Below are 16774 nucleotides of genomic sequence, written 5' to 3'. Positions count from 1 at the left end.
TCCAAGCAGCTGTCATCATCTTCTGCACTCCACAGTGGGTTTTCGGTGTGTGTGGTGGAGGTGGAAAGCACGAAAGGATTACGTAATGCAGGAACAATAAGAAGCTTGCATGCCCTGTGCGCCCCCCATCTGGAAAAACAAAGCTCTCAGTACTGTAATACATTGAGAAACAAATGGATTAGCTAAAGACGATACCTCTAGCACAGACATTAGTTGTGATAAGGACCTTCTCTTTTCCATCACGAAACCTTTGGATTACAGCTGCCCGTTGCTCAACTGTCAGCTCCCCACTCAGGACAGACACTTTGTGCCCATCCTGAGTCAGTTCCAGCGATAACCATTTGGCATTTCTACGAGTCTAAAAACAAATGCAGGAAGTAAATACATGAGATAAAATCTCCTTGGGTGTAACCATATTCCCTCCCCTTTCAATCACTTGTAACCATCTTATGTATTCCCTAAAATACGTTATTCCTTTTCTTTATGGCATTTCAGAGGAGTGTCTGGCTGGCTCTTCACAGGCAGAACCTGCAGGCTCACAGTCCAAGTCCCACTAGCACACCATCAATTTTTCTGGGAGCTCACTAAGATCCCACTATTTGAGAAATACTGGATATAGGGAGATGTCCATGGATTTTGCTCTAAGGCTATTTCTGTTCCTAAAAAGAGCAAAAGTGGTTACACTGAAACCAGCTGGAAAACAAAAAATTAGTTAAAGCTATGGACCACATCTATAGACCAAACGGAGACAAATTGAATTAGGATGGCTTCAGGAAAGATTTAGCTGAATACAAGGGAATGGTAGTGGCCTACTGTTTAGCCAAGACAGAACTAGCATGAATTCCACTTAAACAGGATGTATTCAGCTGGTGCTAAGTGGTTAATACGGTGAAATTCTGAACCCTCACCTTTAAATACAGTAGATTAGAGAACTAAAGTTCCAATAAAGAAATTGTGTCTTGGATTCTTGTGTACATGCATGCACACACACACACACACACGTCACTGCATTACAATTTAAACAACCTGAAGTGTTTGATCATCAAAATTGCCCTACACAGAGGTTGGTGTTTGTTTTTTTTAATACTACAACATTAAGTAGTTGAATTTAGAAAACACAAAGATTAAAAGCCTCATTTCTGTTTGTTTCCTTTAGTTCTTTTATGCAGGTTTCCAGCTGGTTTTCTAGTCTCTTCCCCTTTCACCAAAACCAGGGAGGGAAAGATTTTCTCTGGGATCTGCTGAGAGAGCTGGGCGCAGCCAGTCTTACACAGGAGCCTGGAGGAAGAAACTGGTTAGGAGTTGATGATAGGTTTCCTGACAACACAATATAGGTCAGGACTCCAAAAGGACAACAAATTGGGCCAACAACAGCAGGTGAAATAGACAAAGAGCAGTTGGTGTAACGGAATCCTGCTGGGGGGCTCTGACTTATCTGTAACCTCTCAGTATACCTAATGTAATAATGTGTGTGTTCGCAGAGAGCCACGGTGGGAAAAGTCAATTGGCACCAAATGTAATAAGGGGCAGGAAACTAGAGAGGCTAATGACAATTCATCCAGCCCTTTCAGAACACAGGTTGGGACAGTGTAGTCTGACAGAGCGAGTGACTCAGCATTCCCAATGTTCATGAACATAAAGGGTGAAGTTCAGTTGATTGCTCTAAACCAGAGAACTTTAAGAGTAAGTGCACATGGCCTGTTGGATCCTAGAGTAAGAACACGAATAGGGCCCTACCAAATTCATGGCCCATTTTGGGCAATTTCATGGTCATAGGATTTTAAGAGTCATAAATTCCACTATTTCAGCTATTTAAATCTGAAATTTCATGGTGTTGTAATAGTAGGGGCCCTAACCCAAAAAGGAGGAGTTGTGTGTGTGTGTGCGCCGGGGGGGTTTGCAAGGTTATTGCAGGGGGGATTGTGGTACTGCTACCCTTACTTCTGCGCTGCTGTTGGTGGTGGCACTGCGTTCAGAGCTGGGCAGCTGGAGAGCAGCAGCTGCTGGCCGGGAGCCCAGCTCTGAGGGCTGGGCCGCCACCAGTAGCAGCAGCAGCATGGAAGTAAGGATGGTGTGGCACGGTGTTGCCACCCTTACTTCTGGTCTGCTGCTGGCAGGGCGCTGCCTTCAGAGCTGGGCCGCCCGGCCAACAGCCACTGCTCTCCAGCTGCTCAGCTCCAAAGGCAGCACAGAAGTAAGGGTGGCAATACCGCGATCCCCCTAAAATAACCTTGTGACCCCCCCCCACAACTCTCTTTTGGGTCAGGACCCCCAATATGAGAAACGCTAGTCTCCCCCGTGAAATCTGTATAGTTTAGGGCAAAAGCACACAAAAGGCCAGATTTCATGCTCCGTGACGCTTTTTTCATGGCCATGAATTTGGTAAGGCCCTAAACATGAAGTATAGTGAGAAACCATGTTTAAGATATGTATGCTCAGAATAAAGAACTGGGTACCAATAAAAAACAGCTATATAATGTGGCTTAATTGTAAGTAGAAAAGGAATACTTGTGGCACCTTAGAGACTAACCAATTTATTTAAGCATAAGCTTTCATGAGCTACAGCTCACTTCATCGGAGTGAGCTGTAGCTCACGAAAGCTTATGCTCAAATAAATTGGTTAGTTTCTAAGGTGCCACAAGTACTCCTTTTCTTTTTGCGAATACAGACTAACACGGCTGTTACTCTGAAACCTGTTAATTGTAAGTGTCTTTGTGGAATCCAGAGTAATATGCTTCATCTACTGCTGGGAGAGATGTAAAATAATACTATTTTTGAAAGATTACTACAGTCAGGAGTGAAACTGAACAAACATTCTATAAAAGGTCTGACCCAGGTCAGCCACCGAGCAAGCCTGAAGAGCCTGTGGTGGTTCTGGGCTCTGTTGCCTGTCACCGCTTCCCTCTCTTCAATTATAAGCTTAGGAGCCCAGCTGCCTCTGTGGTGAGCCCATGCACGGTACCTCTCAATTGAATTGTTTCATGTTCTAGCATGCAATGGGATCTTGGGCATTGCAAATCCCAGATACTCAAGAGTGAGATACGTGGTGCCAAAGAGTCCACTGCATACCGAAGCATACAGCAAATTGATGTAGAAGTCACACAAGAACCCAGCAAAGATGCAACTGGGACTCCTGATAATCTTTTAAGTACAGAACACATAAAAGCATCAGGGTACATCTACACTGCAGCTGGGCGATGTAAATCCCTGCTCGGGTAGACAGACCTGCGCAAGCTTTGATTCAGCTAGTGTGCTAAAAATAGCAGTGTGGCCACAGCAGCACAAATGGCTTTGGCTAGCTACCTGAGCATGTACCCAAGGTCTCAGATGGGATTGTACCTGGGCAGCTAGCCTGAGCTGCTGCGGCCACAGTGCTTTTAGTGTACTAGCTCAATCAAAGACAGTGCATTCTGTCTACCTGCAGCTGGAGGAGTAATTCCCAGTTTGGTGTAGACATCCCTTAAAGGTAAGAGGAGTCATGGTGGGCAGAGTTGTAGGAGTCTGGAGGAAGGGTGTGTGTAGTGTACAGGAACACATATTGAGCAGTATTCCTCAAATTATATCCCACTGATAAAAGCCCTCTTGCATTGCCCATAAGAAAACTCCTTATTCTGTTGATATCAGCATTGAAAGATGGGTCATTTTTTACTGTAATTTCTCTGAAAACAGTAATCTGGCTCTTTTACTGCATGAGTAACAGCGACAGGAGAACTTTACCTGACAGAAGATGATAGCCTGGCCAACAGTGATGCTCCCATAGATATTGCACAGGGCCTTGTATTTATCTTGTTTATTCTCACACAAAAAGTAGTACTGCCTGATATTGGTCAAGGTCATCTCCTCTCGGCGGAGTTTAATTATGTTGGGGTCAGGGATGATCTGCTCAGCAAACCGCAACACGGCATCCTCAAAGGTTGCTGAGAAGAGGAGCATCTGACAATCCTGTGATAATGCTCTAGAAGAGAAAGGCTAGTAAATTGTGCAGTGTTATCATCGGATAACAGCCTCAAGCCACAATACCTTCACATTCCTGTGCCAACCCTCCTTTCCTTATGATTAAGAATTTTTTCCATCCATTCCCGGGATCGTCTAAGGTGACAAGTGGTTTATCACAGTGTGATATTTCCACGCAATCAAGTTACATGGAAGAACCAGAGATCCATCAACAGAACAGATCATAAGAGCCCTGCTGTAATGTTAACAAGCTCTTAGGGTACATCTACACTGCATTTGGCAGCAAGCCTCCCAGCCTGGGTCCACTGACTTGTGTTAGCAGGGCTCAGGTTAGCACACTAAAAATAATGGTGTGAACGTTGCTTTGAAACTGTGGCATGGGTTGTAGCTCAAGCTCTCAAATCTGAGGGAGATGGGGGGACTGATAATGCACATAAAGCAATGTTAATTTTAGATCAAGTTTATAAGAACAGGAGATAAAACAGTAGTGCTCATGTAGGCTTCCAAGTCAAAGGTTCATGAAATGGGAAATTTCCAGCACTCTTTCCTTTAACATTCAAAGGAATTCATCATCTCAACTGTAAGAGAATTTGGAGGGTTCCAGGCTGATTTTAAACACAACTTTAAACAAGTTTATTGAGAAGCCAATTTTTTTTTCCAATTTCCTTTTGACCAAATGCTCTGAAAGTACCAAATCTGAAGCCACCTCCATAGGAAGCACGTATAAATAAGGAAGGTAGACTCAACCACTTTTTAAGTCATGCTTTAAAGAGGCTTTTCTCTAGCTTCCCCTTCAAGTACATCTGACTAGGACAGTATTTTATGTAGAGTTTTTTCAGAGGTGGTTTAGCTAAAACTATTACTCAGAGATATAAACTGATTTGCAAGTTAGAACTGAGAATTTTGAAAACTAAACCACTATGTACTCTGCCTTCAGCATTCAGAATTACCTCTGAATGCGAACACTCTGGTCTAAGAAGCCCTGTGTGTCAATCATAACATCCGCTTCATCCAGCACAAACACCGAGATCTTCTTTACATCCAGCAGCCTCAATTTGAAACACCAGTCTAGCACAGTCCCTGGGGTTCCAATTATTATCTGTTCTTCAATCTTGGTACCTCTTGGAACTGAGAGATGGAAAAGTTAAATTAGCCTTTATCTCAAAAGTGGGGGGGGGGAAGGGGGAGTCTGCAGGGTGATCTCCCATCTACATGCAGTCAGTGGCCTGTGCTGCCCACTGCTATGCTGGAACCTCCACATTTATTTATTGACAAATTAAATTTGTAGAATTTTAAAATACTGTGTGTAGAATTTTTATATTTCTGGCACAGAATTCCCTCAGGAGTAAAAATGGGATCCTCTGTCTTGACTGGGGCCTCTAGAATATAAATGTTACATGATACTAACACTAACATTGACTATTCCCACATCTACTGAGAAAAGTGAATCACACATACTTCTATTCCCTCGGACAGCATATGTAACTCTGATGTTGACACAAAGTTTTCCCATCTTCTCAACCACTTGTCCAGTCTGCACAGCCAGCTCATAGGTCGGAGCTAAACAGAGGCACTTTCAGATAGAGAAGTGAGAAAGACATTATACAGCAGCAGATATAGAAGCAATCTATAAGCTGCATTGTTTTAAATCCGATTAAGCGAATGAAATGGAAGGTGTTGTGCAACTGATGCAGCACTTAGTAAAAATCAGTGCAATAAAATAAATACATTAAACTACCATCCCATCCTATGGGAGTCTCGCAAGGTCGCACAAGCATCAACCATTTTGGACTCAGCTGCACTGATGGTAGCAGCAGTGAGAAATTTTAGGGGGAAAGGAGACTAGAAACTAGAGAAGGAAATAATGAACATAATAAAAATTCTAGATATCATATCAGGAAGAAACAGACCAATGCAGCTGTCCTTGTGCAGAAAAAGACTCCCGGGATAAGGTCCACCAACACTTGGAAACTCTCCTGCAGCAAAAACATACTGGCGCAGGTGGAGTCGAGTACCGCCCCCATGAATTCTACCCTCTGCATCGGAACTAACATCAACTTATTGTCATTTACCAGCAGGCCCAAGGATTGGCACGTGGCCTACAGCACCCCAACATCCCTTTGGACTGGGATGTGGAGCAGCCTTTGACGAGCCAGTCGTCGAGATATGGCTAGATCTGGATGCCCTGACATCAGAGGTAAGTGGCTACTACCGACATGCACGTGGTAAACATCCTTGGTGCTGTTGCAAGGCCGAATGGGAGGACCGCAAACTGATAGTGGTCAGGTCCCACCGCGAATTGTAGGAAGCGTCTGTGACTTTGAAAGATCGTTATGTGTAAATTTGCGTCCTTCAAGTTGAGGGCAGCACACCAGTCTCCCGGATCCAGGGAGGGGATGAGGCGAAGGAGACCATGCGGAACTTCAATTTCTTTAGGTATTTGGTGAGGTCTTGCAGGTTCAGAATGGGCCGCAGACTGCCCTTGACCTTTGGGATTAAAAAGTACCGGGAATAGAACCCCTTGTTCCTGTGCTCATAAGGAACCTCTTCCACCACAGCCAACTGCAGCAGTCCTACCACCTGCATGAGGAGACTCATGAGAGGGGTCCCTGAAGAGGAATGGGGAAGGGGGTGGGGGGGGGAAAAACTGGAGGGTATAACCCTGTGCCACTGTATTGAGGACCCAGCGAACCGAAGTTACGGTGGTCCATGCCGGGAGGACGAATGAAAGGTGGTTTGAGAAAGGCGGGAAAGATGGATCCTGGGTATAGGCCGGTAGATCACCCTCAGGCACACCCTCAAAATTCTCGCTTGCCCCCCTGCTTATTGCAGGTCGAGCCCGATTGGGCAGAGAGTGGTGGCGCAGGTGGTGCTTGTAGCCCCTTGTCTTTTTGTGGGGCGGCTCGTGCCGGGGTTGCCTCCCTTGGCCCTGAGATGGCTGCAGTTTGAACCGTTTATGGGTTGGACTGGGGACGTATAGCCCTAGAGTTCTCAGGAGCCTTTTAGCCCATGCAGCTTACTGTTGGTCTGTTCTGCAAATAGGACCTGGACGTCAAAGGGGAGGTCCTACATTGACTGCTGAGCCTCAGTCAACAGGCTGGAGAGGAGCAGCCAGGATGCTCACTGCATGGAGATGGCCGAGGCCATGGTGCGAGCCACAGAGTCCGCCGTTTCTGAAGCTGCCTGGAAGGCTGCTCTGGCCATAGCCGTGCCCTCCTCGAGGATCACCCGGAATTCTCTCCTGGACACTTCGGGAAGTAAGGCCTCGAATTTGGCCATGATGTGCCACATGTTATAGTTGTAGCGTCCAAGTAGGTCTTGGTGGTTGGCCACTCTCAACTGAAGGCTGGAAGATGAATAAATTTTCTGCCCAAACAGATCCAGTCTTTATTTTTGGATGTAGCCTCCCTGCCTCTCCCTCTGATTAACCGCCTCAACTATGAGGGAGTTTGGGGCCGGGTGAGTGTAGCGATATCCATGGCCTTTAGCTGGCACAAAGTAATTGCACTCAGCCCTTTTAGAAATGGAGAGCAGGGAGGACGGGGTTTGCCATAAGGCATTAATAATTTTCAATACCCCCTCATATAGGGGTAAAGCCACCCTAGCGGGTGCATACAACAAAAGATCTCAAACAGGGAGTCCAATGGCTCCTCTAGTTCCTCTGCCTGGAGCTCCAGGTTAGAGACGACCAGCTTCAATAGCTCCTGAAGAGCCTTGGCGTCATCGTGTGGAACAGGGTGAGGGGGACCCATAATAGCTTTGACCGGCGACGATGAGGACGAAGCTGGAGCCAAGGGATCTACCACATCCCCTGGTGGTCCGACCAGGTACTCCCCTGGGTCCTCATGGGCCTGGGGGGCGGGGGTGGGCCTCCACCTCTGGAGGAGAGTGGGATGCTGTGGCCAATGGCATATCCAAGGCACCCACCACCGACCGGGCAGCCTGTGAATGCTGGGTAAACCCACAAGGGTACCATGCCGCCAGCCACTAGCCTTGGTGTCGGTTGCAGGGCTGATGATGTAGACAATACCGCCGGTGCTGGGGCTTGTCCTGCTGTCAAGGACTCCTGCTCAGCACCGGAGTCGTAACCAGAGCGGTTGCTATGGAGTGACCACGATTGGGTGGACTGGCAGCCCTCCTCTGTGCGATGCCGGCCACTATATCTTGATGTAAACCTGTCCGATACAGACGAGTCCCTCGGGAGCGTTCAGCGGATTGGCATCGGTAATCCAGCGATCTACGTCTCACGCTGCTCAACTGGTACCAGGACCTAGAGCAGGCCAATCGTCGGGAGGATCTCCCCAACCGTGGGGATCCGTGTCTCGGCGACAGGTGTCGGTGGGTTGGTGACTGGTGGCTCCGCTCAGTCACATGATCGGTACCAATGCGTTGAAGACACGAAGGACTGGTCTCAATGCTCATGCTGAGGGAATCGTGCCTCCGTAGGTCTGCGCCAGGTCACTGATGAGCCGCACCTTGAATCCCACTGTCGGTGCCCAGGGTCTGAAGACCAAAGAGGGCTTCGCTGAGCCTGCCTCCCTACTTCCGAGGCATGATGGCTCCATGCGGGCAAGCACTGGCGGGATGTCCCCCATGATGGGGAGTGGTGCCACCGAGGCGGGGACACACGGGGAGGTCCCAAGGCAGGTTTACCCCTGGACCAGGGTACTGCTGGAGCTGGCAGCACTGGTAGCATCAGGATTTCCTGCGCTGCCTGCGGGGCCTTCGGTGTCAACAGGACCTCTAGTTGATGGAGGCCCTTGCGAATGTCCGGTGTGGCAGGCATGGTGCAGGAAGGGCTAGACCGCTCAACTTGAGCTGAGGCCCGACTCCCTGACAGAGGTGTTGAGCTGCCCAACACGGGTCTTGGCTCTCCTCCAGCCCTCTCCTTTCCCTTACAGGAAGTGGGAGATCTTCCCCTCACAGATCTCTTCGGTTTCTTGGCCGGAACCGGGAAGGGGGGGGGATCAGTGCCAGTTTGTAGATGGCGCCGGCGGGGCGCTCCGCACCAATGCTGCAGTGCTCGGAGCCAAGTCAGACCTCTGCTCCGGAGCTGGGGTCAGCAACGATTCCATCAGGAGTGCCCTGAGACATCTGTCTCTCTCCATTTTTGTTCGGGGTTTAAAGATTTACAGATGCAACACTTGTTGCTTATGTGTCCTTCGCCTAGACCAGGGGTTCCCACAACAAATTTTTTGGTGGCCTCAGAATGCGACCACCAACTCTTGCTGGTGGCCACTCTGACAATTTTTCCTAAAATACTTAATTAACTTTAGGAAAAACAAATAAATATGCACACATACATCTCCAAATCATTGTAATTTATCTATTTAGCTTGTGGATTTTTTTGCAGACTCAAAAATAAATGTACAGTTGTCTATTCTTTACTGAACCTTAACAGAATAGCAACACAAATAAGGTGCTTTGAACGTTCTTGTCTTTTTTCTTGTTGTTTCTTTTGCTTTTTTGGGTGTGTGTGTTTAAGACTTGCTAGCGATAAGTAAGTCTGCTTTGAAAAGTAATATTAACAAGCATACAAACATCACCTTTCACAGCAGACTTACTCAGCCCCAGTAAGCCTGGGGCCAAATTAAGCCCTGGATGGGGAGGTGGCTACAGAGGCAGTGAGAGCCAGGAGCAATGGGGACTGGAGGAGGCAGCGGGGGCCAGAGGTAATGTGTGCGTGTGTGGGGCGGGGGGAGGGGGAAGAGGTGAGCTCAAGGGCCAGAGCCCACCACCTTGCAGCCAGGAAACAGAGCCCAAAGTTCCACACCCAAGGGATAGGACCTGGAGACAGAGTCCGAAATCCCGTGGTTGGAACCTGCCATCTGCCACCCCAGGATTGAAGCCCAATGGCACCACCCCCAGGAATGTGGAGAACTCAGCGACTGCCTGCTCCTCCAGCTTGTGCAAGAGAGGGGCAAGGCCCAACCACTGCTGGTGGCCCCTGGGGAGGGGCCACTGCTTTGCCCACCCACCTCCTCCAAATAACTGCCCAGGAGGCTGTGGCCGCAAGAAAAGCCCCTGGTGGCCGCATTTGAGAAACGCTGGCCTAGACACCTTAAACAACTAACGTGTGGGTCGCTGATGGACACAGGCTGCTTACAACGATCACATGACTTAAAGTCTGGGGACCAGAACATGCCCCGTCCCTAGGCTGAGTCCCGTCCAAGACCAACTAACTAAAACTAAATACTAAGGGAACTATATACACAACTATTTTACAGGAAAACGTTCGGGAAAAACATTGAACAAAGCGAAATCTAGCTGAAGCGGCAGACGTTCCAGCACCATCACTGGCGGCAAGAAGGAACTGAGGGTGTGTGTGGGAGGGTGCCGGCAGCGCCCCTTATACCACGGCATGTGTGCGCCTCTCTAGGGGGCACCAGAGCCGGTCCCCTATGGATACCACTGGGGGAAAAACTTCCAGCACCGGTGCATGTAGTGAGCGCACACACCTAATACGGAACGGACGTGAGGAAGAACTCAATAGCGACACTTGAGCCAGTAAGAATATTCGTGTGAACAAGAACTTTAATTGTAAAATAAGCTACAGAAAAGAACTATCATGAACTCACAGTAATTGCTCTTCAAATGTCTCTGATTTCTCAAAACTTAAATGCAAAGTATTCAAACCTGGTCTAAAGCCACAATTAGTAAACGTGCATGCTATTTTTGTAAATTATACTTTTAGATGGAGCTTTCAAAATTAATCTGAAACCATTCAACAGGTTTCTGCTCTATAATGCAAACCACTTAAGATGTAAACACATTTCTGTGACAAAGCGCATCCAAACCAACAGCCTATATATCAAGTTCCAAAGCGACTGCACAACCAAGATATCCAGCATAAAGGACAGGGGTTAGACTGGAAGTGCTGGCATATAGCAAATATAGCAACATCACAAAACGTAAAAAGAAAATAAAAAAACACTCAACATGAAACCGAATTCATTTTTAAAAAATGGAGTTAAAAGTAATTTCAAGTACATAGGCTGCCCCGGGTCACCCTCTACCATAAGGTTTTACAATCATTGTGACGTTGCACTCCATATGTTTGATGGAAATATGCTTAAGAGTGTGAATATGATGTAACTGGAACACGCTTTATGCGAAAGGTCTCTTGTAAGGTATTATAACAAAGGTGATAACCTACTGAATATATTCCTCCTATTTGTATGCATGTATCGTTTTTGTATCTGAGGCTAGAAATATGAAGTATAACTCTGAGGTCCTATTGTAATTATGCAAAGTGTGGGCCATTAATGGTGGTTTAGAATCTTGATGGCTCCCATTGACTAAGACAATTGATTGTAAGTGGCTCTGTTTATTTGCAAACCTTCCTGTGTACGTGGGGGTCAGAAGGAGGGGTCGGGACCCAGAGAGACAAAAGATTCCCACCTTGTGCCAAAGCTATACAAGGGGGTGGAGCAGGAGAAAGGAGGCTGCTAGTCATGAGAAAGCCCCTGCTTACCACCTCAGGTGTCTGCTAGAACTAACAAGGACTGTACCAGGGGAAGGATTGGGCTCAGACAAGAAAGGAGTCTAGTCTGTGAAAAGAAAAGGAGTACTTGTGGCACCTTAGAGACTAACCAATTTATTTGAGCATGAGCTTTCGCTGTAGCTCACAAAAGCTCATGCTCAAATAAATTGGTTAGTCTCTAAGGTGCCACAAGTCCTCCTTTTCTTTTTGCGAATACAGACTAACACGGCTGTTACTCTGTAGTCTGTGAAAGAAGCTTATTGGGACATCTCTGAGGGCGAGATATTACCTGTAATCAGATTCTTAATATATTAGGCTTAGACTTGCATGTTTTTGCTTTATTTTGCTTGGTGACTTACTTTGTTCTGTCTGTTATTACTTTAAGCCACTTAAATCCTACTTTTTATACTTAATAAAATCACTTTTGTTTATTAATAAACCCAGAATAAGTGATTAATACCTGGGGGAGCAAACAGCTGTGTATCTCTATCAGTGTTATAGAGGGCAGCCAATTTATGAATTTACCCTGGTATAAGCTTTATACAGAGTAAAATGGATTTATTTGGGGTTTGGATCCCATTGGGAGCTGGAGGCAGGCAACTTGCTGAGCAATTTTCAGTTAAATCTGCAGCTTTGGGGGCATGGACCAGATCCTGGGTCTGTGTTGCAGCAGGCTAGCATGTCTAGCTCAACAAGACAGGGTTCTGGAGTCCCAAGCTGACAGGGAAAACGAGCTCAGAGGTAATTTCAGCACGTGAGGTGACAGTCCCAAGGGGATCTCTATGACTAACCCATCACAATCATATCTTCCTGTTTTTAAGAAAAAGTTTGTCCCCTGTAATTGCATGACAGGCCCAAACAAACAGGGGAAACTGACTACATGGATGAAGCAGTGAAAAATAATATACACAAAGTGCGGTCACACGAAGAAAATGGAAAAGAAAAGTCATTTAACTTTCCCAGTACAGTGACCATAGATGGTGCAAGTAACAGTAGCAACACATTCAAACTGTGACTTTAAGCAGTTTCCCTTTAAGAAAGACAATATATTGCTATTCCTCCCAGATAACCTTAACCTTCTACCAGTATTACCTGGGGGAATTTCTCAGCACCATTAACTCTGCTCAGCATGGCCAAGACAAAAGCTGCAGTTTTTCCTGTCCCTGACTGGCTCTGTGCTATAAGATTTTGGGGTCTGCAAAACAATAAGAATTTACTCAGTTGTGTGTAGGTTTTATAATTGCAAAAACATCTGTAGTGTTGTAAGTGTGCATGGTGTTCTCCAAACAGAGAGGATGTGTGCACATGGGAGGTTATATTTAAAAAGGGATTGCCTCAAGAGGTAGATTATAAGAACAGAAAGAAGATGACAGGAAAAGTGTCTGAGGTACACGCAGCACAACACAAAGCACAAAACAACATGTGGGAAACAGAGGAATAAGTACAGGAGGAAGTCAGAACAGAGATGCAGGTGAATAGGAGATTATGCAGGATCTGAAAGAAAGGACGAGTATCTCAAACTGGATATTATAAGAGACAGGAAGCCAGTGGAAGGTTGATGGCTACTCCTGGTGGAATTCTGTGCCACTGCGTGTTTGCTGAATTCATGTCCCCCGCCAATATCTTTGCTTTCCCGCAGAAAAGTAACTTTCTGATAGGGAAGTCCCCTACAGTGCGAGTGCGTTGTTTCCGGCGCCCTGAGCAGCCAGCCGAGAGGTAAATCACTGGAGAGAGGGGCTGAGGATGGCTCGGCCAGTGGCTCCTACCCTGTGCCACGCTCAGCTACTAGTCCTGACTGGGCTGGGGAGGACAGGACTTCCTCTTCCCCTACAAGGAGTGGCCAGGGCTGGATCAGACCCACCCCCAGAAATCGCTCTGGCTGCAGGAAGCACCGCACCTCCCCCCTGCTTCTTGTCCCCTTGTTCCTCAGCTGTGGGGGAGGGGGGGAGGAGAGGTCATTGTATCAGGAGCTGCTCTCCCATCAGCCCAACCCCCATGCATTCAGATCCACCTCATACCCAGATTGCCCTGCCAAGACTCACCCCTGCACCCAGAACCTCCCCACTGACTCCCCTAAACCCACACCCTCTTCATCTGGAACCCCCCCTGCACCCAGACTCCCTAGGTGTAACTCCAGGTACAGGCAGCGGGTAAATAGGGGCTGTGTACCAGGAGGACTGTAGCACAGGCTACAAGGAGGGGCTGTGTCCGAGGGGATATTGCTGCTGTGGGACCAGGTTGTGCAGGCAGCCCACATGGGGAAGCTGACTTGGATGCATAGAGAACCTGGTGTCACTGCTCCCCCATCCCCGCCCAACATTCCTCCGCACTCCCCTAGGGGGGTTTGGGCCTGTCGCACACAGCAGGGCTTGCCTGGGGAGGGAGCAGGGCCAAATGGAAGGCAAAAATCTGCCCCCCACATGTGGCACCCAAGGCTTGCAATTTGCGGGAGGGCAATGCCCCCCCCCAAACTACGCCATGGGAAAAACTGAATGGAATCTAGTGTCACACCAAGACATAAGGAGTCATGGAAGGAGATTAAGCATTGCAGGTACGATCAGCCAGGGAGAAGGAGAACCAGGAGCATGGGAAGAGTCTGGAGAAGACATGAGGGGCTTGCTGCTCCCCTAACTGCAATGCCATAAGTAGAGCAGGGCAGCTCCACACACACCTCTCCGATGCTTCCCACCTCCAACCTGGAGTGGGGTTAGAGCCAGGCAGTGCAGGGTGGCTGCTGCTCTGGCTGGTGCCATGGAAGCTCCCCCTTTCTCCTCCTCCTGCTGGTGCTCCTCAGCTCCCGGCCCCCTTTGACTGCTCATACAGTTGGTAAGAGCTGCCTGGGCAGGGGGACTCAGCTGCGGGGCTGGAAGAGCCCTCTGGGAACATCGACCATGGGGTGGGGGGGCCCTTCTGGGCTATCCTCTGCCTGTTCCCTGAGCTGTTTGCAAACTTTTTGAGCTGCCCCCGCACTTTGACTTATAATTTTTGATTGCACCCTACCCCTCCCCCAAACCCAGACAGGCTAGGTGGACTGCTGAGGTGAGTCGGGGGTGGAGGTGGCATTCTCTCTTTGGGCCCCTCCTTGTAGAGCTGGCCCTGCTCTGCCAGGCCCTGCTCCCCCAAATCAAACTACGCCTATGACCAGAATGGCAGAGATATGAAAATAATGAACAAATGCAAATAGCATGTTTTACACCTTGCTTTGAAAGTACTCACGGGTCAGCTAGCATCATAGGAAGCGCTGTCTCCTGTATCTTGGATGGTCTGTTGAAACCCATTGCATAAATCCCCTGTAATAACTCTTTCTTCCTGTCAAACCAGGAAAAAAATCAAACTATTTACAAGCAAGTGATGAGATGCCCTAGGACAGTGCTTTTCAAAACTTTTTAGACTGTGTATGCCTTTCCAAATAATGCAGTCTACCGTGTACCCCCCATCTGAGATATGGTCATAACATACCTAGGATTAGATTTCCAAATCCTACTAAATAAAATGTGTTACAGGATTTTTCTCATGTCCTTTTTCTCCAGTCCGGGAACTTGATTAGGACATTCAGGCATGTGAAATTACTGATACCAGAGTATTTGTAACAAAAACAAGATTTATTAAAAGCCAAGAGAAAATGGAGTTAAAACAAAAGCAATGGTTAGCTTAACCTATCTAGCTGAACTAGATATGACATTCTCAGTTGAGTCAAAGAAAAAAAGATGTCTAAAAAGCAAGACCTGTTCTGTCTGACAGTCTCTTATCAGAGTCAGCCCCTGCTATCAAGTCCAGAGAGATAGATAGGGTACCCCAACCACAATCCAGGGTTGCCACCCTACCTTCCAAACCAGTTTTATCCAATTACTCACACACTCAGTAGGGTTTGGGGGACTCTCTGCATTCTTTAAGAGATGGGCCACTCAGGATACAAAAAGATGCTTTACCAATGTTTAATATCTGTCTCTCACATGTTAACCATCTTAGCTCAGGTACTGCCCCACTTGCTGTATTCAACCAATCCTCAATTCTGCTGAGGAAAGCAATTAGGTGTGACCTTTTACAATTTATTTTATGTCCCTTATCATGAAAGGAATTATTGCCCAATCCATCTTCTTTTAGGAAATATAAAATACTGACCAAACCCAAAGCTCTGTCATAGGTACCACACATACTCTTGGGAGAAGGTATCACCATAAGATCTTTTGCAGCATATTATCAGCATGTTTTGGTTTTAAAGCTTATGAAGACGTGTTCTAACTGTTCCTTGCTGTGGCTCTAGACCAGCAGACAGAAGGAAGATTCATCTGTTGACATACCATCATCTCCTATACACCTTCAGGTTTCCCTTGGAAATCTTGCATCCAGCTCTAACCCTAATCAGGGCCTGGGTACACCACAAAAATAACCATGTTTAAACGTGGTTAGGAAACATCAGTGAAAATCCATGTTGTAATATGGTCAGATCACAGTTGGTTTAAGACAACATGTCAGTCTTTCTACACAATGTTTAGGAACTATTTTAGCCTATATATTTTCCAACATTAAAAACAGTTTCCAGTATAGGTGTAGATTTTTTTTCTTGCCAGTATGGAAAAAAAAAAAAAAAAAATCTCTTTAAGGTGTCTATAGCTATGGCATCTAAAAATCAGTGTTAAAATATGGGTGGATTACAATCACGTTTCTATGTGTTTTTTGGATATGGTACCAGGACGCGTTAGTCTCACAAGATCACAGTACAGTGGAAAGGATGGACCCTTCAATATATGTCTGCGTGTCTTCCCCATTTCAGCTGTATTTGGTTTTTACTGTATTGTACTGTCACTCCCAAATTCAAAGGAGACTGTGTGATAGAACATGACTAAACCCCCCAGGTAGTTACTACTGGCCCATTTATCTGAGACTGCCCTTTTTTCAGTCTGTAGTTCTATACTCACAGCCGCAGTTCTTCAAAGGTTTTTACTGAGAAGAGAGGGGAGCTGGGATCTCGCTGCAGGACTTCAACATGATGACTGGATTCTACCAGAGACTTCCGGATAAGCTTGTTTAAAAGGGAATTTTCTGCTAAATCCACTAGGTGAGCATGGAAAAAAAATAAAAAAAGAGAAAAGGGAACAGTTCACCACACATAGCAGGTTGTATAAAGGTCACAGCTCACTTCTCGTAACTGCTAGAAATGGAGTGTTTTTAAAACAAAAAAGTAAATACAAGCCCCCAAAACGAAAAAAAATGAAGTCAACACACATAAGGTGGAAAAGTATGATGGGGCTCACATAGCTTTGTCTCAAACAATGGAGTTATTGCAACCCTAGACATGCCCGCTTTGAGGGGAAAAACAACTGCGCCACCCTCTGT

At 46.8% G+C, this 16774-nt stretch overlaps 1 protein-coding gene across 6 annotated transcripts in view; it reads right to left on the bottom strand.

Moving 5' to 3' along the window:
* DDX25 (DEAD-box helicase 25) overlaps positions 1–16774 on the bottom strand; it is a 48122-nt gene that overhangs the window by 16613 nt on the left and 14735 nt on the right. For 3 of the 6 annotated variants that reach the window (XR_012155908.2, XR_012155909.2, XM_073320822.2), the window contains exons 4-10: positions 16357–16492; positions 14654–14746; positions 12530–12632; positions 5413–5527; positions 4905–5082; positions 3718–3955; positions 196–358 (exon numbers count right to left, since the gene is read on the bottom strand). Coding sequence is in view for 4 of the 6 variants with exons in the window: in XM_073320822.2 (XP_073176923.1) it covers positions 196–358; positions 3718–3955; positions 4905–5082; positions 5413–5527; positions 12530–12632; positions 14654–14746; positions 16357–16492 (1026 nt within the window). In the remaining 2 variants the exon portion in view is untranslated. Of the gene's footprint in view, positions 1–195; positions 359–3717; positions 3956–4904; positions 5083–5412; positions 5528–12529; positions 12633–14653; positions 14747–14896; positions 14993–15738; positions 15807–16356; positions 16493–16774 lie in introns of those variants that run through there. The other 3 variants (XM_073320824.1, XM_073320825.2, XM_073320826.1) reach the window with 3 other exon arrangements.

The sequence above is a fragment of the Lepidochelys kempii genome, chromosome 22, assembly GCF_965140285.1.
Source record: "Lepidochelys kempii isolate rLepKem1 chromosome 22, rLepKem1.hap1, whole genome shotgun sequence".
NCBI lineage: Eukaryota > Metazoa > Chordata > Testudines > Cheloniidae > Lepidochelys > Lepidochelys kempii.
Note: the sequence above shows the minus strand (reverse complement) of the source record. Positions and strands in the feature narration are given on the sequence as shown.